The following is a 25509-nucleotide window of genomic DNA, read 5'->3' as shown; positions in this document are numbered from 1 at the left end:
TAGGTTTTCAGCATGACAAAGACCACACCAAGTACCCCAATGGCTGCAAGGCATTTTGAGAAATCCTCAAGGCTACAAAAAGCACTACTTAAATGCAAGTCCCAAGACAAATCAGCAGATGCTCAATTAAGTAAATTGACCTAAAAGCTACAGGAGAAGGAATTGCAAAATGGTTGCAGAGTTATCCTTTCTCCAGTAATGGATCTGTCAGTTTTATAAATTCCCTACCAAATGCTCTCCAGAGAGTTGTACTGAAAACAATGTATACATCATACAAACGTCTATACAAAAGAAGTAGCAAAGAAAGTTTGAGGGAGTGGAAGAGGGAAGTTTGGAGGGGTGACAATTGTTTCAGTTAACATTTAAACCAGAATAAATGTCAGCGCATCCATAACTGGGTGTCAGAAACACAGTCTGACAGCACAGCAGCAACAGGACAGAGAAATGGAACTGGGTTTTGTCCATGTACACTGGGAGACCCTGGGTATGTTTGCAAGTGGTGTTACACACAAAAGGGAGAGGACATAATCTAGGTTAGATCCCTGGGGAGACTCCTGTGGCAATGGCATGAGAACAGAGAGCAATTGTCAAAGACACCAAAGGAAACCCTCTAGAAACAAAGGAGAAGCATTGCAGAAAGATGGCATGGCAGGCCATGTCCATGGCTGCAGAAAGACAGAGGTCGACAGAAAAAGGAAAATACACCAGTTCAGCTGCTAATGGAACTGGTTTGGGCCATTTCATTATGGCTTAACATAGTTGAATAATACTTGTGGAAAATGTAACATTGTCTGAAGACTTTTGCACATGTTTAAAATCAAAAATTGAAAAAACATATTACAAGCATAACCATAATCCCAAAGCACAGTTAATAAATTTGCTGCTCAATGCAGTCACGAGTCACAGAGCAGAAAAGGTTCCACGTCCGAAGCCCTCAAGTACGTGATTTCAGTTTGGTTATTACTAGCCCTGCAATAACTTAAGTCAGCACTTATGGGCTACAGAGGAAAATTAACTACGTGGGCTTACATTAATATTCACCTGTTTCCTGTATCAAAGCAGTATCTGAACTCTCAGACAAGAGTTATGAGATGATTGTGATTAACTGGTGTAAATTTACCTATCCACAAGAGAAACCTAAACATGTTAAATCATCAGGTGTTCTTAGTTAGAAGTAGTCTTGCAGGATCATTACATTGCATCTCATGGGATCACAGTTGCAAGGAGTGATGGTAGATCCTATTCCCCCAAGCATCAACTTAGTGAAACATTTCCCAAGGGAAGTATTGATTTAAATTTCCCACCAGCTATTTTGTTTTTCCAATAGATGTACAAATATATCATAGCCACATCTCAAATTTCTGAAAGTTAATTTGATTTACAGTAACTTAAACAGTTGATTGCTTCTATCAGTCAAATAGTCTTCGTTTCAAATTAAGAATTATTTGATAGCAATTTTTCATTGTGACAAGTTACACAACTCCTGTGTGGAGTTTCAAACATTTCAAAAACAATGACATACTACATTTTCAAAAACAATGACATACTACATTTTCAAAAACAGTAAAAGAAATCATATGCCATCACAAATTTTCTATTAAAGATCAGGGAGATTCCTCAGGAGATTTTATTTCAACTTTCTAATAAAAGCCACCCCATCTTATTTCTTAAATTATTCCATTTTGCAACTTGTTTCCAACAAATCAACTTATATTTTAGAAACCAGAGGAATGAACTGTCACCTATTCCCTATAATAAAGGTTCAAAACAATCCATGTTGAAAAAATTGTCAGCCAAGTTAAAATTAAATTCTACGCATATAAGATAAAACAGATTAGAAGTTCCAATACCTGAAGCTTTATTACAAAGCTCAATTTTACAATTGCTGCAAACAATTTTGTATAAAGTTCTGAAACTTCTGTTCTCTCCAGAAAGGGTGATTGATCTACTGAACATCTTTAGTATTTTCTATTCAAGATCACCACCATCTAACACATTCCACTTCACTTAGAAATTACTATAGATAAGACTGAAATCAGATAAGTTAAGTTATTATAACATACCTCACTGGACAACAGGTTAACTACCATTTCAGCTCCACTCCAAATTCCTACAGTAAAACATTTGTCTTTTTGAGTACTAGCCAATACCTTCCCCTCCATTTTAAACTTAACTTGAACTCAACGCTGAGCTAAAAATGTTTTCCACTATCCATAACAAGCATTCAAAACACAAATGCACAACTCAAAAGATTGCCCTGACTCAAGGCGACCAAACAAACTCCACCTGGATAGCCCACACAAAAAGATGATTACTTAATACAACTGCCAAGGAAAAAAGTTAGATTGTGCACCTAACGCTCCTGTGATGTTGAGGCAGGAGGAGGGTTCCGAATAAAGGACAAAATAGTTTTAAAAGCCACCCCACTACCCCCTCCCTCCCTGACCCCCCCCCGAGAAGCCAGCGAAAAAAAAATCAAGTCATCTGAAGTGTGTCAATGTGCAACCTATAAATAAAGGAGGAAAAAGGAAACGGGGATGGCAAATAAGAATCAGCCTTGCAAGTCAAAGCAAGTGTGCAAGAGTGGGACGCAGACCCGGAGCTGCAGCTCAATGAGGGAAAGGGCGGGGTGTGAAATAAAATAAACGTTTAATGTAATGGTGCCGAGCCGAGGAGGGAACGGGTGCCAAGGCCAGGAGGTTGCAGAAGGTAAGAGGGAGGCGCCGGGTTAGAACTGGGGAGAGGTAGCAAGGCCTGGAGGCACGGCAGGATGGGTGGGGGGTTCGAGGCCAGGGGAACCCCGGGGCGGCGGCGGGGGGGGGGGGGAGAAAAAAAGAGAGAAAGGCGAAGGCTGCGCCCAGCTGAGTCCGGGCCCACACTGCGGCGGTGGCACCGTGATGGCCGCCCGCCCAGGAGCTCAGACAATACACTACATTCACGATCAGCGCCGACACACACACACAACACAAATACAAACAAACCCGCGCGAAGTGATCATAAAAACGCACTCCCCCCCCCACCACCCCCCGAAATAAAAGGGCACGCTCACCATCCTGGCCGCCGAAGGTGAAGCTTCCAGAGACTTCGATCAACCGCCGTTTTCACCTGGATGTTGTGACTGGATGTTTTTTTTTTGACCCAAGCACCGGCGGTTTTGGGGGGTGGGGGGTGGGAAGAGGGGGCAGGGGAGGGGGGGAAAGAAGGGGAATGGGAGAGAAGGATGGTGTTCTTTTCCCCCCAAAAAAAACGTTAACGCCCGCTCCTGCTGCAAGACGCCTGATCCGCAGCCGAGTTTTTCCTCTCTTCGCCACCAACCCCCCTCCCCAAACCCCAGCTTTTTTTTCCCCCCTGTCTTTTGTTTTTCGGTGGTGATGGGAGGGGGAAGGGAATTAAAAAGCTCTGAGCCCGAACTGAGCGCACGGTGCCGCCGTCTAAATCCGCAAGGGGAGGGGTAGGAGGACAGAGCGGCCGCACATCCGGGCACGCACGTACTCACTCACTCACTCACGTACGTACGTACGTACGTCCCCGTCCGCCAACGTCTCGCGCGTGCCCCCCCCCTCCTCCTCCTCCTCCTCCTCCTCCTCCTCCACCCACAGCCTCGCCGACCAACGTCGAGCGCGTTCCGTCTCCCGCCCCTCGCCGGCCTACGTAATACGTCATCGCGCACGTGGCCACTGCGTCGTGCTTTAGCCCGCGCGCGCGTCCCTGCCCCTCGCCGACTCACGTCAAACGTCGTCGCGCGCGTGGCCAGACGGCTGCGTCATGCTTTAGCATCCCCCCCCCCCCCCCCCCCCGCGCGTCCCCGCTGGCACGCCTATCGTGCGTTACCCCCGCGCCCCCGACAGGCGTGTCACTTCATCCCGTCGGCGACCAAATGTGAGCAGAAGTTGCTGGAAAAACTCCGCATCGATGGAGAGAGAGAGACAAAAAAGTAGAATTAACGTTACCGTTCTGGCGGTTTATTTTCGAAAGTTACAAGTCACACAGCACCAGGTTATAGTCCAACAGGATTAATTGGAAGCACTAGCTTTCGGAGCGCTGCCCCTTCATCAAGAATCGTTATGTCGTTCCACTACAACAACAACACTAGCCCCTTTGTCGTGGTGCCTACTGCAGCTCAAGTGGAGTCTCCCTCCCTTTTTCTTACTTTCTGTTTGCGTCATAAGCCATAGGAGCAGAATTTAGGCCATTCAGTCCATCGGGTCTGCTCTGCCATTCAATTATGGCTGATAAATGTCTCAGTCTAATTCTCATTGTAACCCATGATCTCTTTGCAACTCAAGAACCTATCTATCTCTGCCCCTCTCTTCCAAGAGAACAGGATTGACAACTTGCATGGGCACGGTGCTTTTAAAGGTAGGAATATTGACTCACGTATTTCCAACCCACCACTGTCCAAACCATTGAAATTCATGTGGCAGGGCAAAGGTGTGCAAAAGCTTGTTTGGATAGTTTGTTATGGAAAGAAAGAAGTCAAATTTGTACCGCACCTTTCATTGCCCTATGAGGCATTCTAGACACTTTAGAGCCAATGAAGTGTTGCTTTGAAGTAGTCTTTGTCTTCATTGTAAGAAATGAAGCAACCGATTTGCACGCAGACACCTCCCGTCAACCACACTGACACTAGATCATCCACAACAGCAATAATTTGCAACAAAAGCAGAAATTGCTAGGAAAACAGCAGGTCTGGCAACACCTTTGGACACAAAGCAGAATTAATATTTCAGGTCCAGTGACCTCCTTCAGATCAATAATTTGCAATTGTATAGCAGTCTTAAAGTGACAAAAGGCGTTTCACAGGAGCAGTCATCAAGTAAGCTTTATTCCTGATCCACATAAGTCAAAACTGCAGCAGATGACTGAAAGTTTTGTCAAAGAAGTAGGGTTTTAAGGAGTGTCTCAAAGAAGGAAAGAGGTGGAGAGTTTGAAGGAGGATTAACTCTCCTCTTCTTTGAAACTGTGTTCTGGAATTTTTTATATCCACCTGAGAAACAGAAAGGAAACATGTGCCAAATGGCCTCCCACGTGATGATGCAGGAGGAGTGGCATGATGGCTCAGTGGTTAGCACTGCTGCCTTACAGCAACAGGGACGCAGGTTCAATTCCAACCTCAGGTGACTATCTGTGTGCAGTTTGCATATTTTCCTGGGGCTGCGTGGGTTTCCTCCCATAGTCCAAAGATGTGCAGGTTAGGTGAATTGGCCATGCTAAATTGCCCAAAGTGTTTCGGGATCTGCAGATTAGGTACATTAGTTAGGGGAATGGTCTGGGTGGGTTACTCTTTGGAGGGTCGATGTGGATGTGTTGAGCTGAAGGGCCTGTTTCCACACTAGGCATTCTAATTCTGGGACAGGGCCATGTTTTAACCATCATCTCTGATAATCTGAACCTATTTCTTCAAGTCGTAGAGCAGTACAGCATGGCAATGGACCCTTCAGTCTGGCCAGATACCCTAAATGAATCCATTTGCCAGCATTTCGCCCATATCCATCTAAATCCTTCCTATTCATATACCCATCTAGATGTTTTTTAAATTGTACCAGCCTGCACCACTTCCTCTAGCAGCTCATTCCATAAACTCAAAGCCCTCTGCGTGAATAAGTTCGCCCATAGGTCCCTACCTTAAGCCTATGCCCACTAATTTTGGACTCTGCTAACCTGGGGAAAAAACCTTGGCTACTCACCCTATCTATGCCTAATGATTGCAGAGTTATCAATGAACTCAGGTTTGTGGAGGTTGCAAGTCTAACAGTTTCTCACTCTGCACCCACCTCTTCCCTCCACCTACCTACCTATAATTAAGTTACCAACACTCCATGATTTGTCCCAGAGTTTGCATCAACAGATCAATCTCCATACCACTGTTGTCTGTGTGAAACCCTGGAGAAAAATATATGACTGAGGATATTAAATTGTATGTGTTTATTTTTCATTTTCTTTGAGTATTTATTGTTTGTGCCAACTATGGCTTATCAATCTTTTGTCACTGAATCATCTGGATTCAAGTCCTAAATCGGGGTGGAGCTCAAAGTGCTGTACTGTTGGAGACATTGTCTTTCGGGTTTAAACCAATGTTTAAATGGAGGCATCATCTGCCCACTTGGGCGAATGTAAAAGATCTCGTGGCACTACCTCGAAGAGCAGTGGAGTTATTTCTAATGTCTGGGCCACATTTCTGCTACGTCCTACATGACAAAAATAGGTTAGCACGTTGGTGTTTTTGGGAGCTTGCTGTGTGCAAATTGAATGTGATGTTTCCTACATTATGGCTGTGAATTTATTTGAAAAAGTACTTAATTGGGTGTAACATCACTTTGGGATATCTGACAGTGCTGTGGAAAAGCAATCTTTTTCTCAATAATAAAGTATTGGAGGTTTGGAAACTGCAAAAGGCTTTTTGATTTTGTGAAGTGGTTGAAAGTGGCAGCTTAAGCAGTCATACCACGATACCCCATGAATATATCCACTCGGAGTTGGGAACACTGACCTGTAATCCCCAGCTTGATCTGATTATTTGAAATAATTATGGCTTCTGACTAAACCTGCAAATTGCAACTGACGCTCATAATCATACTGAAAAGTAGTTGCAACTTTCTACATTTTGTTTAAAATGAATTCATTGTCTTTAGATTAGATTACTTACAGTGTGGAAAAGGCCCTTCGGCCCAACAAGTCCACACCGCCCCGCCGAAGCGCAACCCACCCATACCCCTACATCTACCCCTTACCTACACTATGGGCAATTTAGGATGGTCAATTCACCTGACCTGCACATCTTTGGACTGTGGGAGGAAACCGGAGCACCCGGAGGAAACCCACGCAGACACGGGGAGAACGTGCAAACTCCACACAGTCAGTCGCCTGAGGTGGGAATTGAACCTGTAACCACTGTGCCACCATGCTGCCCACAAACAGTCTTTATGACTGTTTCTGATTCCTTAATGCTTTTGTTTTGGGAGTGGACAAAGCAATATTGCAGTCTTGGATTCACTTACAAATCAAATAAATCACAAGCAAAAATATCTGATAAAGATATTAACAGCATGTTATTTATGAGAATATTTTTTCAATATATTTTCCTCGAATTTAATTGTTTCTTTGGGCAAATCATCTGAATTTTTTTTCTTGCCTACACTCAAAATACATAAACTGTTACATACATTACAACACTAAGATCTTTATTAAAACCAAGCAATACTGTTAAGGACTGAAGCACAAACAGAAATTGCTGGAGAAACTCAGCAGGTCTGGCAACATCTGTGGGGTGAAAGCAGGGGTAACATTTTGAGTCTGGTGACTCTTCATCAGAACTGATCACAGCTAAGGAAAAGGGTATTTATGCTGATACAGAGTATGGAGGAGTGGATAGGTGAAGTCAGAGCCCAGATAGAGATACGAAAGGGATAGGCATACAAGAGGACTATTGATAGTAAGGCAGGACAGAAGAGAAGCTGAATAGGAGACATTTTTATTGTCTTTTTAAATCACTCGTGAGTCATTGCCTGGTATTTATGTCGTGTGAATGTTACTTGCCACTTGTCAGCCCAAGCCTGTATATTGTCCATATTTTGTTGAATTTGAGCGTGGACTGCTCTAGTATCTGAGGAGTTGCGAATGGTGCTGAACACCGTGCAATCATCAGCAGACATCCCCACTTCTGACCTTATGATGAAGTTCATTGAAGCATCTGACAATGGTTGAGCCTAGGACACTACCCTGAGAAACTCCTGCAGTGATGTCCTGGAGATGAGATGACTGACCTCCAACAATCACAATTATCTACCAATGTGCCAAGTATTGCTCCAACCAGCGGAAAGTTTGTCCCTGATAACCATTGATTTGTCAGCACTCCTTGATGCCATACTCTATCGAGTGCAGACTCAGTGTCAAGGTCTATCACTCTGAGGGCACTTACACAGTACAGATAAAAGACATCTATAAGTGTAGAATCCTGCATCTGAAATCCATGTAAATATGCAGGTTACAAATCCTGTTCACAAGCAATCCAGACCTTTGCTAACTGCTTATGTTCATCTCTGTAAAACAGAAGTAATTACAGGCACCTGTAATGAAGGCTAAGAGTAGGAGGAATTGCTAGGCTGTGCTGAAAGCAAGACCTGTAATGTGAATATAGTAGTAAGAGTGGATGAGAATGGGTTGGTTATCATGACAGGACCAGGGTATGTTTGTGGGTAAAAAACATGAAGGACGTAATCATGCTGTAAAGTTACTGAAGTTAATGTTGAGTCTAAGGGGCTGCAACAGGATTCCCAAGCAAAAGATGAGACCCTGTTCTTTGAGCTTGTGCTGAACCTTGCTGGAATACTGCAACAGGCCTGAGACAGAATGTTGGTGTGGGAACACAGAATGTAGGTGACATAAAGCTCGGGGTCATTTTTACAGACAGAACGTAAACGTTTTGCAAAATGGTCATCCGATCTGTATTATGTCTCTTTTGCAGAGGAGACCACACTATGAAAAGCAAATACAGTAGACTAGATTGAATGAAGTGCAGATAAATTGCTGCTTCACCTGGAAGATAAATTAGGGGCCTTCGCAGAGGAGGGAGAATTAGTTAGGCAAATGTTAGATCTTCCGCGATTACTTGGAAAGGTGCCATGAAGGTGTGGGGTCACGCCCGGAGTGAGCCAGGGTTTCCCAGGGAAACAGTCCTTATGGAAGGCTGACAAGGGAGAGGAGGGGAATATGTGTTTGGCAGTAATGTCCTGCTGGAGGTAACTGAAATGGTGGCTTACAATCCTTTGGATGTGGAGGCTGATGGGGTGCTAAGTAAGAAATGGGGACCATGTAAGGACCAGCTGCTGTCAGTTTGATAAAGAGACACCAGACTTGAAATAGTAACTGCTTTTTTCCCACAGATGCTGCCTGACCTGCTGACTTTCTCCAGAATTTTCTGTTTTCATTTCAGATCTCCAGCATCCTCAGTTACTTGTCTTATTTTTTTAGTTGAGGACTGAACTCTGTGTGCCTTAGGACCTCTTTAATGTAAAGCCATATGGCAGAATTTTGCCTGTAGCTGAACAATGTGGGCAATGGCGGGTTAGTTGGGAAAATATGGTGAGATCCAAAAAATTAGATTCTTAAAAATCTTGCTATCGAGCAGTGAGAGAGCTATTTGCTTGTATTAGCACCTCATTAGTGCCCATCTCCTAATTTGTATGAAGTTTGCTCTTTACACGTGCGGGGAGAGAAACTCAGTGACAACACTTCCCAACATCAAAGTCAGAGCAGGTGCCTGGATGCTCCATCTCACTTCTTGGTCCACCACAACCGATGTATGGAATGACTGGTTTAAACCTGTCTGAGAATGTGGGCTTGACCTGTGAGTGGTCTGAGATCCTTCAAGGGGCAATGGTATTCCTCAGGCGTAACACATGCTGAAGCTTGCATTAAAGTTTGGGACAGCTGCCATAAGGCGGAGTGTGGAAAGATCCCTGTCAAATGACTTCCTGCTGAAGTTTAATAGGTGTCTGTTCAGTTATTTGGCCCTCCTGGTGCCTAAAATGTATGTGAATATAGTCTGGTTCAGGTAAGAGATGCCTTTGGTTTGTTTGGATAAAGTCAAGCTCTAATGTTTGTTTGTTTCCTTGATATGCTACTGTACAGAACTGAACTGCAGTTGTGATTAAATTCATCAGGCACTTACACAGTACAAATTAAAGAAATCTGTAATTATAGAATCCTACATTTGAAATCCATGTAGTGAACAAATATGTGGCATACAAATCCTGGCCAAAAGTAATCCAGACCATTGCTCACTGATCTTTGATCATTTTTGTGAAACAAAAGTAATTACAAACGACCATAAAAATATCACCTGCAGGCCTCAACTCACAAAGACTCTCCAAGATGTCACAAGCTGCACAAGGACACTGAGATGATTTACTCTCATACTGAACATTATGTACTTCACAACACGCACTTAGATACAATGCTGCCTTTCTTGGTGATGTGTGAGTTAGGGGACACCTGGTTTCATTAATCTTATCAATCTACCTTACAGTCTCTTACTATATTTGGATTACATGGCTTGTGCTACATACAGCTGGATAACATCTATTATATCAATGATCCATGTTCAGACATTTTTATGGCCCTCCTTATCAGAATCGTTCGTGTTCCATTGCATCGAAGACTGTTCAACAATGATGTGAATGCTGACTGCTCACATTATTAAGTTAAAAATCACACAACACCAGGCTATAATCCAACATCTTTATTTCGAAACACTAGATTTCGGAGCACTGCTCCTTCATCAGATGGTTCCGAAAGCTAGTGCTTCCAAATAAACCTGTAGGACTGAATAATGTTGATGTGTGATTTTTAAATTTGTACTTCCCAGTCCAACACCGACACCTCCAAATCATATTCTAAGGACCTGTTCAGTTTCCAATATACCTCACATTGGTTCACTAGAACCAGGATCAATAGATCCGGCCACAGCAAGAGGTATTGTCACTGTGGCCATGGTGCAACAAAGATGCAGGGCAATTTAGGAGGAACAAATGCACCAGCAAACAGAACTGTATCATCTTGGGAAGCACGTTGGCTCAGTGGTTAGCACTGCTGCCTCACAGCGCCATGGACCTGGGTTTGATTCCAGCCTCAGGCAACTGCCTGTGTTGCGTTTGCACATTCTCCCTGTGTCTGTCTGGGTTTCCTCTGGGTGTTCCAGTTTCCTCCCACAATCCAAAGATGTGCAGGTAAGGTGAATTGCCCATAGTGTAGAGGGATGTGGAGAGATTAGGTGCCTTAGTTAGGGGTAAATGTAGAGTAGTAGGGTAGGGGGAATGGGCCTGGGTGGTTTACTCTTTGGAGGGTCAGTGTGGACTTGTTGGGCTGAATGGCCTGTTTCCTCACTGTAGGGGTTCTATGATTCTTCTATGATCTGTTGGAGCAGGACTTATGATCTAAAGGGGTGGATGGCAATCCTATCCCAGTGGTTGGGTGACAGCTGCATTAAAGTTTTCTGTAACTGCTTCCAAGGATTCTCAGGGGACCTGTATAGGATCTCCCAATCCTCAGCCCACAAAGGTATCAAGGCTGTTACTGATGCAATTTGTGTGAGATCATTCCACATCATCTCACTTCCCCATGATGAGGTTGGTGCCACAGCCTGGGTAATATGCTTTGCCAGCATAGCTGGCATCCCCCAGGTGAAGTGCACTACAGACTCGACATATGTTGCATTGAGAGTGCTATATCATACTGCAGCTGATTTCATTAAGAGGCTAGCCTTCCATTTCACAGCATTCAAGTCCTCTCTGTCCATTGGTACCACATTTTAGAAGTCTGAGCCAGGTACCCAGGAACTCTCAGGCTCCATCTTCATTTAAGGGATTGGATGCATTGCAAAGATGGGAGTCGAAGACTACCCTTTGCAACCATAGCTGATCACACCATTTTACAACCCTCTGATTAAGACTGCGCATAGACTCAATGCAGACCTTTCTTCAACTAGAGCCAACTGTGAAGCAGACATAGACTTCTTGAAAGTGAGGATCTAATCTTTGGATCAGTCTTGGTGTAACTGTATATTAAAATTTTGACAAATGGTGACACATGATGCTTCCACGCTCAGGTTTTCAGACAAGGAAAACTCTCATGATCCTTCTCACTTCAATATTAACAGTGGCACCAGTATTGGGAAGAGAAAGAGACTGGGGCTATTGGTCACTCAGCTCCATCAAAAACTTTTGTTTCTTTGACAAATTCTTGCTTTAATACTGAATTCAGATCAGGAGAAAGTGAGGACTGCAGTTGTTGGAGATCAGAGTCGAGAGCGTGGTGTTGGAGAAGGATAGCAGGTCAGGCTGCATCTGAGGAGCAGGAAATCAACATTCCAGGCATAAGCCCTTCATCAGGAATGAGGCTTGTGGAGCTGGGGGGGCTGAGAGATAAATGGGAAGTGGGTGGGGCTAGGGGGAAGGTAGCTGAGAATGCGATGGATAGATGAAGATGGGAGAGAAGGTGATAGGTCGGAGAGGGTGGTGGAGCAGAGAGATGGGAAGGACAATGGACAGGTCAAGACAGCAGTGCCAAGTTGTAGGCTTGGGAACTAGGATAAGGTGTGGGGTGGGTGGGGGGTGGTAAATGAGGAAACTGGCGAAATCCACATTAATCCCGTGTGGTTGCAGGGTCCCAAGGCAGAAAATGAGGCATTCGTCCTCCATGCACCAGGTGGTTAGGGTTTGGCAATGGAAGATGCCTAGGACCTGCATGTCCTTGGTGGAGTGGAAGGGGAAGCTAAAGTGTTCAGCCATGGAACAGTGGGGTTTGTTGGTGCAGGTGTCCCATAGATGTTGTCTGAAACAATCCGCAAGTTGGCATCCTGTCTCCCCAGTGTAGAGGAGACTACATCGGGTGCAACAGGTACAGTATTTGACATTTGTTGAAGTCCAGGTAAATTTCAGTCGGATGTGAAAGGATCCTTTGTGACCTTGGATGGAGGTGAGGGGGGAGTGTTGCACTTCTTGCGGAGCCAGGGGAAGATGCTGGGAGTAGGGTGTGGGCTGATGGGGAGGCATGGATCTGACAAGGGAGTTGTGGAGGGAATAGTCTTTCCAAAATGCTAATAGGGGTGGGGAGGGAAATATATCCCTATTGGTGGGGTCTGTTTGTAGGTGGTGGAAGTGGTGGATGATGATGCAATGTATATGGAGGTTGGTAGGGTGGAAGGTGAGGACTGGAGGGGGTTTCTGCCCTTGTTGCATTGGGAGGTGTGGAGTTCAAGGGCAGAGGTTTGGGAATTGGAGGAGATGCGTTGGAGGGCATCATCGACCACATGGAAGCGGAATTTGCAAACTTTGAAGAAGGAGGCCATCTGGGATATTCTCTGGTGGAACTGGTCTCCCTGGGGACTCATGGTGGAGGTGGAGGAATTGGGAATAAGGGATGGTGTTTTTACAGGAGGCAGGGTGGAAGGAGGTGTAGTCCAAGTAGCTGTGGGAGTTGGCGAGTTTGTGGTGGATGTTCATGGTTAGTCAGTCACCAGAGATGGAGATGGAGTGATCCAGGAAGGGGACGGAGGTGTCCGAGATGTACCAGGTGAATTTGAGGTTGGGGTGAAAGGTGTTAGTAAAGTTGATGTTCAATCTCCTTGTGGGAGCACGAGGTAGCGCTGATAAATTCATTGATGTAGCGGAGGAAAAGGTGGGGGTTAGTGCCAGTGTAGCTGCGGAGGATGGACTGTTGCACGTACCCAACAAAGAGACAGGCATAGCTGGGGCCCATGTGGTTGTCCATGGCTATGCCTTTGGTTTGGAGGAAGTGAGAGAATCGGGAAGAGAAGTTGTTGAGGGTGAGGACCAGTTCAGACCAACAGATGAGGCTGTCAGTGGAAGGGTACTGGTTGGGACTGTGTGAGAGGAAGCCTTCGTCATGACGGATAGATATGTGCAGGGACTGGATATCCATGGTGAAGATAAGGTGTAGAGAGCTAGGGAAACAAAAGTCTTGGAGGAGGTGAAGGGCGTGGGTGGTGTCCTGAACGTAGGTGAGGAGTTCCTGGACAAAGGAGGACAAGGCAGTGTCAAGGTATGTAGAGACAAGTTCGATAGGACAGGAGCAGGCTGAGACAATGGGTTGATTGGGGCAGTCAGGTTTGTGCATCTTCGCTAGGAGGAAGAATCGTGTGGTATAGGATTCTCGGACCATGAGGTTGGAGGTTGTCAATGGGAAATCCCCAGATGTAATGAGGTTGTACATGGTTTCGGAGGTGATGGTTTGGCGATGGGAGGTGAGGTCGTGGTCAAGGGGGTAGTAGTAGGAGGTGTCTGTCACAAAACTGATCCTTTTTCTAAAAGCTGTTCTTTTTCTCAAGGATACATCTTTTCTGTGTTGCTGGTTTAAATTAAGCAGGAGGGTTTACCCCGTGTCGTAATAAAACACGAAGAACAGAATAAAGAATACCCACAGAACTCAGTCTATCCAAACTAGACTTAATTATGCTGATCTGAAAAATACGTGCAACAGTATTTTTCTTTTCAGAGGGGTCGTAAAGCAGTCTGGTCTCCGAAACAACTGGTTTTGTACAGAGATGAAAGGGTTTACTGAGAGGCCTTTTTGTTTATACGTAAACAGATGAGACTTTAGGCCAAAGCTTTCATTTTTTTGAAGGAACCTATATAAAGAAAGAAGTGGTCAGTCCTGGAAGCTGAAGTCTTATTTGAGTCAGTTAAGCAGTGGGCTGTGTGGAAACGGGCTTCTAGACTCTCTCTCTCCTTCTGCCCTTCTAACTTCAACCTGTAAGCTTTTGCTTCATTTTTACTCCGTGTTTCAGGGGTTTGTTTATTGGTACTGTTGCACGTATTTTTAAAACGTGGTAGTCAACCTAGCTAACTTACTCCGGGTAATTTTCACTATACACTTACCGACACAAATAACAAAGCTACGGTCTGGGCTGGCTGCTTAAGAATGTTTTGAGTGATCTGGCCTAGACCATAACAGATTGGGGGCTTGTCCTTGATTTGAACAGCGAGTAGTAGGTGCTCATGTCTTTATTTCGGGTGTTGGTTTGGTTGGATAGACAAAGCTTGGGATAGCAATGGCTCTTTCAGTCGCCAAGAGTTTTCTGGAGGTGAACGAGGTGACTTTGGAAGTTTTATAGAAGGTGACCAAGCTGCAGGAGCAAGTAGACAAGCTAGTGTTGAAGCTACCTCCAAATGTGAGGAAAGATGTGATGATTTCAGCAGTAGCTTAGCATTTAAATTTGCTGGAAACACCATCAGGATCTATAGAGATGATAATTGCAATTGCAATACAAGCAGCTTGAGTTAGAGGCGAGAGATAAGGAAAGAGCAGCAGAAATGAAACAGTTTGAGTTACAATTAAAAGCAGAAGAGAGGGAAAAAGAGAGAGCAGCAGGACAGAGAGAAAAGGAGATAGCATTTGAACTTCAGAAATTGACACTTAAAAAGGGAAGTCAGCATAAAAAGATGGAGATGAAGGCTGAAGGCAGGCTTAGTGAGAAAGAGAGTGAGGCTGAGCAAGCCCCTGGTAGTCAAAAGCCTCGTGAGAAACTATTTAAGAAGCCTATAGACAACGTTTCAGGAATCTAAGGAGAGACCCTAGTCAAACCTATATTGAGTTTGAAAGGATCAAACAAAATAATTTCAATAGGTGGTTGTGAGCTTTAAAAATGCAGCAAACCTATGACGCCCTTAGAGAGATAATAATTTTGGAGGAATTCAAAAAATCACTGCCTGAAACAGCATGAACCCGTGCAGAAGAGCAAAGCGTTAAAACGGCAAGGTTAACAGCTGAAGCGATTGATGATTATGAGCTGGTCCATGAAACGCAGTTTGGCGTCCAGGAGGGATAGAAATTGGGTCAAAGAGAATTCCTCACGTGGAAAGGGAAAGGTAGATCTCAGTGAAGATCATAAGGATAACTTACCACAGTCCTCACGTGGAAAGGGAAAGGTAGATCTCAGTGAAGATCATAAGGATAACTTACCACAGGGTAAAAGGGAAACCCTTGAAGGGGACAAAGAAGATAAAAAGCCTCAGTGTTTTCATTGTAATAAAGTGGGCCACATAAAATCACAGTGTTGGTGGGCTAGGAGAAAGCTAAATGTGGGAAAACAGGACAAGCCTGGAAGTTTTGTTGGCATGGTAACTGAAAGCACAGTGGAAGCTAGAAACCTGCATCAGAGGTTGATTAGGGAGGAAGTGCCAGATCTGCTTAAAAAAATATACATGCAAGAGTAAAGTTTATTCACATTGGCCATGAGTAACAGGTAATGAGGTTACAATATTAAGGGGCAGGATGCTCTCAGTCTGTGATGCTGACGAATGAGGAGATATGTACTCCTGAAGGACTATTACCAGAAAAGGTACTTGTTATTGGAATTCATGGGGAAACAAAAAGCCCTCAATTATGTAGAGTGAGGCTAGAGAGTCCAAAAAAGAGTGGAGAATTTGTGGTAGGAGTACTGGACAAACTCTCAGCCCCAGGAATACAATTTGTCCTTGCAAATGATATAGCCGATACACCGGTAGGTGTGTTGCCTCCCCTGGTTGAAAAGCCAGTGGAGACGCAGGCAACTGAAGCAATGCAGGATGTTTATTCACGAATCTTCCCAGATTGTGTCTTAACAAGATGACAGAGTCACAAGCTGAAGGAGGAGAGATCAAAAGGCACATATAAGGAAGCTGAAGTAGCCTAATCAAAGACTTTTTGATCAGATAAGTGGGACAGAGCAGAGCAAATAGTTAAACATGCAAGTATCTTTACCTCTGCTAAGCTTATTGAGTTACAGCAGAAAGATGAGAACTTAAAGCAGTTGTATCAAAAGGCATATACAGAGGAGAGTGAATGCATCCCTGTCTGTTATTACTTAACAAAGGATGTCTTAATGAGGAAATGGAGACCGTCACACATTCAAGCAGGTAAGAAATGGGCAGAAATTCATCAAATTGTTTTGCCAGTAGGGTATAAAAAGGAGGTATTGCGAATGGTGGGTGAGCTACCACTTGGAGTTCATTAAAGAGTGAGGAAAACACAGGCTAAAATACAAAGACATTTTTACTGGCATGGACTACAAAAGGATGTAGTTGAGTTTTGCTAGACATGTCATATATGTCAGCTAATTGGAAAATCACAGACAGTAATAAAACCTGCACCTTTAATACCTATTCCAGCATTTCACAAGAGTTTTGATTGATTGCATAGGTCCCCTACCTCAAACAAGAAGTGGGAATAAGTATTTATTAACAATGATGGATGTATCAACTAGATTTCCTGAGGCAGTTCCATTACGCAATATCACAGCAAAAAGGGTTGTATAAGAATTACTCAAATTGTTTACTAGATACGGACTACCAATAGAGATGCAGTCAGATCAAGGGTCAAACTTCACATCCAAACTATTCAAGGAGGTTATGACTAGCTTGGGAATAAGACAATTCAAATCTACTGCGTACCATCCAGAATCGCAAGGAGCGCTAGAAAGATGGCATCAAATACTAAAGACCACATTGAGGACTTATAGTCAGGACTGTCAGATAATTGGGATAAGGGAGTTCCGTGTGTGCTTTTTACAAGCAGAGGTACACTAAATGAATCAACGTAATTCAGTCCATTTGAACTAATTTTTGGGCATGAAGTAAGAGGGCTGTTAAAATTGATTAAGGAGAAATTGATAAGTCAGAATTCAGATATCACCCATTTTGACTATGTGTCAAATTTTGGAGAACGACTAAATAGAGCTGGGGAGTTGGCTAGACAGCATTTAAAAATATTGCAGCATACAATGAAACAAAAAGTGGATAAAGAAATTAAAAATGTGCAATTTTTCCATTGAGGATAAGATATTGGTGTTATATCCAGTATTAGGTGAACCTTTAAAAGCAAAGTTTAGTGGACCTTATCAAATCGAGAGGAAATTGAGTGAGGTGAACTACTTGATCGGGACTCCAGACAGGAAGAAATCTCACAGAGCGTGTCATGCGAATATGCTCAAAAGGTATTTTGACAGAGAGGGAAAGCAAGAGAAGGTGTTAATGATTACAACCCACAAGGAAGAACAAGGTTCAGAGGATTCAGAATTGGATATTCCTCAAATCAAATTGGACAATGAGGAAGTTGTATAAAATTAGGATAAATTATTGAGTTACCTTCCACAAGAAAATTGAAATAACCTAAAAGAGTTATTACTATCACGTGGGGAGATATGCAGATATAAACTGGGAAGTACTAACCTAATTGTGCATGGTGTAGAGATAGGAGATGCTGTTCCGATTAAGCAACATCTTTATAGGCATAACCCTCTAAAGTTGGCACAGGTTCAGAAGGAGATAGAACGCATACTCCAAGATGGCATAATCGAAGTGAGTTACAGTGACTGGAGCTCACCCATAGTCATGGTGCCAAACCCAGGTGGTACCCAACGGTTATGTGTGGACTATCAAAAAGTCAATGCAGTTACAAAGACTGATGCATATCCAATTCCACAGTTGGAGGACTGTGTTGAAAAGGTAGGACAGGCAACTTACATTTCTAAGTTGGGCTTGCTCAGAGGCGACTGGCAGGTACCTTTGTCAGAAAGAGCAAAGGCAATTTTGGCTTTCGTAATGTCAAATGGACTATATCAGTTTAAAGTCATGCCATTTGGTATGGAAAACGTTCTGGCACATTTCAGAGATTAACTAATAAGGTCATTGCCGGATTTACCCAACTGTGTAGTGTATATTTATGACCTGCTGATTTTTAGTCACTTGTGGAAGGAACATTTACAGCATTTATCAGACTTGTTCGATCGACTTTAGAAGGCAGGCTTAGTGATAAACCCAGATAAAAGTGAACTTTCCAAAGCCCAAGTCACCTTCCTCGGCCATGTTATTGGACATGGACAAGTGGCCCCACAAGATGCAAAAACTAAAGTAATTGGGGAATTTCCCACACCATCAATGAAAAGAGTAGTACTGCGGTTGCTGAGGTTGAGTGGATTTTACTGAAAGTCTGTGTTGAATTTTAGCAGTGTGGCTGTTCTACTCACCAAATTGTTAAAACAGGGCAAGTAATTTCAGTGGATAGCAGACTGTCAAAAAGCATTTGACAGCCTAAACACTGTGTTAGCCAGACCTGATTACACGAAGCCTTTCAAGGTGGTTATCGTTGCCAGTGATGTAGGTATTGGTGCGGTGCTCCTGCAGGAGAATAACAAGGGAGTAGAAAGACCCATCGGATATTTTTCCAGGAAGTTGAACATTCATTAACATAAATATTCAACAGTTGTGAAAGACATTTTGAGCTTGGTGTTGCATTACAACATTTCAGTGTTTATATTCCCAGCAACGCATCTGAGACAAACCCATTGATATTTGTGGAGAAATTTAAGGACAAAAATGCCAGACTGTTTAGGTGGAACTTGTCATTGCAGCCATTCAATTTGACAATAGTACATGTGGCAGGCTGCGAAAACATGACTGCCGATGTGTCATCAAGGCTTGAATGAGATATTTGGTGGTGGGGGTGCCATGGCAGTGTCATGTATATGTGTGTCTTAGGGTACCAACCAGTTTTTTTTGGAGGGTTTTAAAAAATGATGCCATCTTTGGATATTGATGGGTTTTTTTAAGGGAGGAAGTGTCACAAAGCTGGTCCTTTTTCTAAAAGCTGTACCTTTTCTCAAGGATACTGTGTCTTTGATTTTTTTTTCAGAGGGGACATAAAACAATCTGGATTCCGAAACAACTGGTTTTGTACAGAGATGAAAGAGTTTACTGAGAGGCCTTTTTGTTTATATGTAAACAGATGAGACTTTAGGCCAAAGCTTTCATGTTTTAGAAATAACCTGTATAACCGAAAGAAGAGTGGTCAGTCCTTGGAAACTGAAGTCTTATTTGAGTCACCTGTGGGCTGTGTGGAAACAGGCTTCTGGACTCTTTCTCCTTCTGCCCTTCTAACTTCGACCTATAAGCCTTTGCTTCATTTTTGCTCTGTGTTTAAGCGGTTTGTTTATTGAGACTATTGCACATATTTTTTGGAACAACATAGATAGACTGAGCTTTTTCTAAGAATCCTTACAGTGGGGAAACAGGCCCTTTGACCTAACAAGTCTACACCAACCCCTCCAAAGAGTATCCCACCCAAGCCCATTCCACGTCATTCTACGTTTACCCCAGTAATTTTGTGAATAAGTTTTTGTCTGTTTTAAAACCTGGTAGTCAACCTAGCTAACTTACTCTGGGTAATTTGCCAGACATGAAAGGATCCTTTGCAGCTCTGGATGGAGCTGGACTACACTTCCCACCCTGCCTCCTATAAAAACACCATCCCTTATTCCATTCCTCCGCCTCCGCTGCATGTGTTCCCAGGATGACCAATTCCATCACAGAATGTCCCAGAAGGCCTCCTTCTTCAAAGACCGCAACTTCCCCTTCCACGTGGTTAACGATTACCTCCAGCGCATCTCCTCCACTTCACGCACCTCCAACCTTGAATCCCACTCCTCCCAACACAACAAGGACAGGACACCCTTGGTCCTCACCTTCCACCCACCAATGTCTGTATACATCACATCATCTTCCACCACTTCCACCACCTACAAACAGACCCCACCACTAGGGATATATTTCCCTCCCCACCCCATCAGAATTTCAGAGAGATCATTCCCTTTGAGACTCCCTTATCAGATCCACACTTCCCACCAGCCCACACACCCCTCCCGGCACCTTCCACTGCCACCGCAAGGAGTGCAAAACCTGCACACACACATCTCCCCTCACCTCCATCCAAGGCCCCAAAGGATCCTTTACCTGTACTTCCACTTTTGTCATCTACTGTATCCATTGCATCCGATGTGGTCTCCTCTACATCGGGGGCGACAGAATACCAACTTGCAGATCATTTCAGAGAACATCTCTATGACACCCGCACCAACCAACCCCCCGCTCCATGGTTGAACACTTTAACTCCCCCTCCCACTCAACCAAGGACCTGCAGGTCCTGGGCCTCCTCCATTGCCAAACCCTAACCACTCAACACCTGGAGGAAGAACGCCCCATCTTCCACCTTGGAACCCTGCAACCACACGGGATTAATGTGGATTTCACCAGTTTCCTCATTTCTCCTCTCCCCAGTTTATCCCACTCCCAAGCCTCCAACTCGGCACCTCCCTCTTGACCTGTCCATCATCCTTTCCATCTATCTGCTCCAACCTCCTCTCTGACCTATCACCTTCTCCCCCACCTTCATCTACCTATCGCGTTCCCAGCTACCTTCCCCCAGCCCCATCCCCCTCCCATTTGTCTCTCAACTGCCTCAGTCCACAAGGCTCGTTCCTGACAAAGGGCTTATGTCCAAAACATTGATTCTCCTGCTCCTCAGATGTTGCCTGACCTGCTGTGCTTTTCCAGCACCACATTTTTGACTCTGAATTCAGGTCAGTCTTGCAGTAAATATGCTACTGAAGCAGGGAGATCCAAAACATAAGCTGGCAAATGCTAGCAGTTTAAAAATACTGTGTATATTTCTTGATATATACATTTTAAAAATGTGCTGTTGCAAAATCCTTGCTCTTAACTCAGGAGTCACTTTATCTGCAGAAGAAGGTCATCTGGATTAAAATGTATTATTAATTAAGTCAAGGTTCTGACTATACCAAATGTTTATACTATGCATGTTGTCCGTGTTTGCTTTTTAAATATGCATCTAACTTGCTATTCCTGTAGTGGCCTGTTGACACGTGAATCTTGTCTGTAAACAAGAGGACTTACCTGGATCTAAGAATCTTGTACCTTTAGTTGCACAACCTGACTGGATTCTGTGCAAGGAGGAAAGACCTTCATCTCTCTATTTACATTTTTATAATACCAGAACTAGAGAGAGAGGGAAGCGAGATAGACAAAAGAGGATGTTTGCCAACTAGAATTCTAGTAGCAAGTATCATGTGGTGCATTCCAGAGTTAGTTGTTGGTGAACTAGAAGGAAAGACTTCCATTTAACACTTTTTTTTTATCATGCAAGCACTTGTCAAAACAAATTACTGTGATTTCTGATCCCCAGCAGAGCTGAACTGTGGGTGTATAGGCAACAACATTCTTTAATGGCAAATACTGTAATTGTTCAGTTCTTGTCTGTTTGTGATACACATCAATAAACAGTGAATCACAGAAATAGATCCATAAAATTGTGTTGGGCTCATAACCATGTCTATTACTCTGTCCATTACTTATTTTGTATTCTTTTTAATGAAGCTCTAACCATATTTTGGTAGGATTGTGCTTGCTCTTTGCCTATTACTATGTGAAGGCTCCCAATATTCATCTTTAATTCGCATGTTTGGATATGACACAATATTTATTGATGTTCTCTTTCCGGTAAACAGTTTAGTTATAATTTCTTTCTCAGTGCTTCTTCATAAATAAGTATGAAGCAGTAAACCAGAGACTAGCAACCTCCTTGCAGAAATCAAAAAATAGACATTTTTATTTATGATTTTCTGTAATTGTATCAGTTAAAAACCATGTTGAATGAGAGGGATGTGATAACTATCAATTAAATATGTGATTAAAACTGACATTTTCTAAAATTGTTAAACAATTAAGTGATCTCATTTTTATATACATGAATGATCTTTACATCTCAATTGAATCCATAATGCATTGAAACATTCTTAGTATGCGAAAATATCTTACATTGGAGTATGTAAGTTATGAAGTGTACAAAATTATAATGTAACAAATAAATTAATGAAAATTAAATAAGATCAGAAAAAGTACTAAAGTTATCCAGAAAGGAACAATGACTACTTGAGGACATCAGGACTTGTGCTCACCATTCACCAAGGTGGCAGTAGTGCCGTGAGACCTGGAACTGAAGCACCGGGTAAAGTCAAATAGTCAAGATGTAACTGTAGAATCAAATTCAAACACAATACATTAACATATAAATATAGTACAGTTCATTATACTGCAAATGTTTATTTCAAAAATATACTTAATACATTAAAAATCTTTATATACAGTCACTACAGCAGTTCAGTTCTGAACAGTCTTTACATATGGAAAACAAACAAATCCAAGGCATTTCTTATTTATATAAGATTACATTTGCAGCACCAAGAGGGTCCAATAACTGAACAAACCCCCATTGTACTTTGGCAGAAAGTCCTTAGACAGTGTTCTTTCCCCACTGCACCTTAGTGGCAGCTGCCCCAAGTTTTTGTGCATCCCTTAGCTCATAGTCCTGGACTTTAGAATGTGCCAGTCTGCAACACTGGGTCAAGTATAACTCCTTGCTCTAGAAGACTAACGAGTTTTAGGCAGACCAAAGAGTGGGTTTCCCGGAGTTAGTGATGCTCCAAGTGCAGTTGATGTTTGTCTCGGTGTGCATCCTGGGAAACAGCCCTACATCACAGATCTGCTCAGGATGAACCTCAACAAAATCCACTGCATCTCTTTCCAGACTTCAAAGGCACATGCCAGCAGGAGCCTCCCCCCCACCCCCCCACATCCACTTCGAGGATGCACAGAGAATCCAGGTGTACGTGACGGATCTCACAGGTTGTTTCCTTCTTGCCACCAGCCAAGCGATGTATTGGTGCTTATTGGAAAGTTTTGCTCATGAGGCATTTTGTCAAATGATTCTTACAGTCTGCTCAGGGAACAGGATCTACCCTCTCCTGTTTTCACAGGGGCTCAAGGATGCTTTGTGCTGACCACTTCCTGATGGACCAGTAGTCAAAAGTGTTTTCATTGCAGATTTCTTGATGAAGGACAGGTGATGCAGAATGGTCCAATTACTTGGAGCGTTCCATGGCGCCGAGACCATCCCACCCTTTGCAATACCGGGAACAGATAGAATCTCAGTGTGTAATGACATTTGGTGTTTGTACATCAAGGGTCTACACAAAGCTTGATGCAACCAGACACAAAAGTGACAATTAGGATGAGGGCAGCATTGGGTACATTCTTCCCCCACTTATCCAGAGTTTTTTTATCCAGACCTGCAGACATGGTCAATCTTAGAAATCCAGATGAAGACTGAGTGACTGCAACAGTGGAGGTCTGGGAATAGGCCAGACCTGTGCTGTATACTACAGAGAGAGTACTTCACACCTGATGACCAGGTTTTATCCTGCAATGGAGAGGGAGCAGAGCTACCAAAGGCCTAGTTTCTGCCTCACCTTAGTGACCCAGTCCTCCCAAGTGTTTGCGAATGCTCTGGTATCATCAATCCATATTCCCAGCACCTTCAGATAATCTGTGCTGACGACGAAGGGATTAAAGGATCGGTTGACCCAGTTCCCAAAGAACGTGGCTTTGCTCATGCCTTGATTAACCTTGGCTCCTGAGGCCAGTTCAAATTAGTTGCAGAAGCTTATGAGTCTGTGCACTGACAGTGGATCCAAACAGAAAACAAGTAACATCATTCATGTACAAGGAGGCAAGATCTGCAGTCTTCTGCTGCCTGGAATAGTCATCCCTCTCGGGCTCACATCCTTCCTGATGGACTTGGAAAAAGGCTCTAGACCACTCACAAACGATGCAGGAGAAAGTGGGCAGCTCTACCTACCTCCAGATCAGATTAGGAGACTTTCTGGTTCCCACTCATTGATTGAGACTGTGCTACTGATGCTCATTATAATACAAAATATGAAGGATGATTCTGTGAGCTAGCTCTCCCAACAGGATGTTTACACTTGCAGAGAGCTCATTTTCAGATACCACAGGTACACAGCTTGGATTGTTTATCCATTAAAAATAACTAACAGAAAACCATTCATTGCAGCTGTGTGATTTTCTGCAATGTCTTCCCTGAGAGAATCCCTCTTTTTTTTTGGGAGTGTCAGAAGGGAATTACTCCTTTAGTCAAAACAAGTAAAATTCAAAACAGGCTATCAACCCAGTTGGGTATCTTGTGTGGCTGTCAGGTTCAGACTGTGAAATGCAAGCAAATTGCAAGAGAAACTCAGCAGGTCTGGCTGACAGCATCTTTGGAGAGAGAAACACAGTTAACATTTTGAGGCCAGTGTGAATCTTCTTCAGAACTGAAGAGGGCTGTAGGTTCAGCATGTGGCTGTGCTATTTGTTTACACCGTCTAAGTGTCATGTTAAGTGGACTGATATGCATGGTCTTCCAAACTTTCTGATCACAGCAACAGTGGATGGCCTGGCTGTTGGGGTTCTGGTTAAACCAGTCTTTGATGTTGTCTAAGTTCGCCATCAACTTCTTGTTCCTCTCTGTTAATCCTTTTCCAACTGTTCTGCATTTATGACATGTCCAAAGGACTCTATTTGTCTTCTTTTGATACTATTTCAGAGTTCGGGGGTTCTTATCACTCATTCCTCTTCATTAATTCTTTTCTCCATTCAGCTTACACTGGGATCCTTCTTAAGCGCCACATTTTGAAGTCAGTTTTATTTTTTTTCCCCTTTGTGTAATTCTCCAGCCTTCATATCCCTCATTCATTGCTGACCAGGCATAATATATAAGCACATAAATTCTGGTTTCAAGCTAATGTTCTTTAGAATATTCCTTCATTTTGTAATAATACTTTTTTTGGATTTCTGCACTATTTTTGGCATCATGTGTTACTGGATGAATTGACGGATGTGTTCTAATTTGCTGCCATTAATTGTGGTGTTGCATGCTGAAATTACCTTTTTCTTTTGTCATTACCATGTTGTATGTTTCCTTGCAGTTGAATATATCTACCACTTTCCCTTAAAACAGTATAAAGCAATTAAATTCTTCTTCATTTATTGCTAGATATAGGGTATCATCTGCATGGCAGATTGTGCTATTAGACAGTCAAAATAGTCCACAATCTCAAGACCCATTTGCCTACTGTTCACATGGTTTTAAGGATTTAAGTTCGCACATCGGTAGTCATATTCTATAAACTGTGCCATCCTGAAGCCATGATCTTTGTTTATCTTAATTCTTCAAAGATCATAGTTACTAATTTATTTATTTTTAACATTCTACTTTCTAAGCCAGATATTTTGCGAGACAAATGGAGGCAGTATGAATCAT

At 43.2% G+C, this 25509-nt stretch overlaps 2 protein-coding genes across 2 annotated transcripts in view; one reads left to right on the top strand and one right to left on the bottom strand.

Annotated features, from left to right (window-relative positions):
- Positions 1–3476, bottom strand: part of LOC140483341 (calcineurin subunit B type 1) — a 72790-nt gene extending 69314 nt beyond the window's left edge. The window contains exon 1 of the mRNA XM_072581539.1: positions 3050–3476. Within this exon, the coding sequence (XP_072437640.1) occupies positions 3050–3052 (3 nt within the window). The 5' untranslated portion in view covers positions 3053–3476. The remainder of the gene's footprint in view (positions 1–3049) is intronic.
- A 397-nt stretch (positions 3477–3873) lies between these two features.
- Positions 3874–25509, top strand: part of plek (pleckstrin) — a 137515-nt gene continuing 115879 nt past the window's right edge. Inside the window, exon 1 of the mRNA XM_072581536.1 lies at positions 3874–4359. Within this exon, the coding sequence (XP_072437637.1) occupies positions 4339–4359 (21 nt within the window). The 5' untranslated portion in view covers positions 3874–4338. The remainder of the gene's footprint in view (positions 4360–25509) is intronic.

The sequence above is a fragment of the Chiloscyllium punctatum genome, chromosome 11 (genome assembly GCF_047496795.1).
Source record: "Chiloscyllium punctatum isolate Juve2018m chromosome 11, sChiPun1.3, whole genome shotgun sequence".
NCBI classification, from domain to species: domain Eukaryota; kingdom Metazoa; phylum Chordata; class Chondrichthyes; order Orectolobiformes; family Hemiscylliidae; genus Chiloscyllium; species Chiloscyllium punctatum.
The sequence above is the reverse complement of the archived record's forward strand: the minus strand, read 5'-3'. Positions and strand labels throughout refer to the sequence as shown.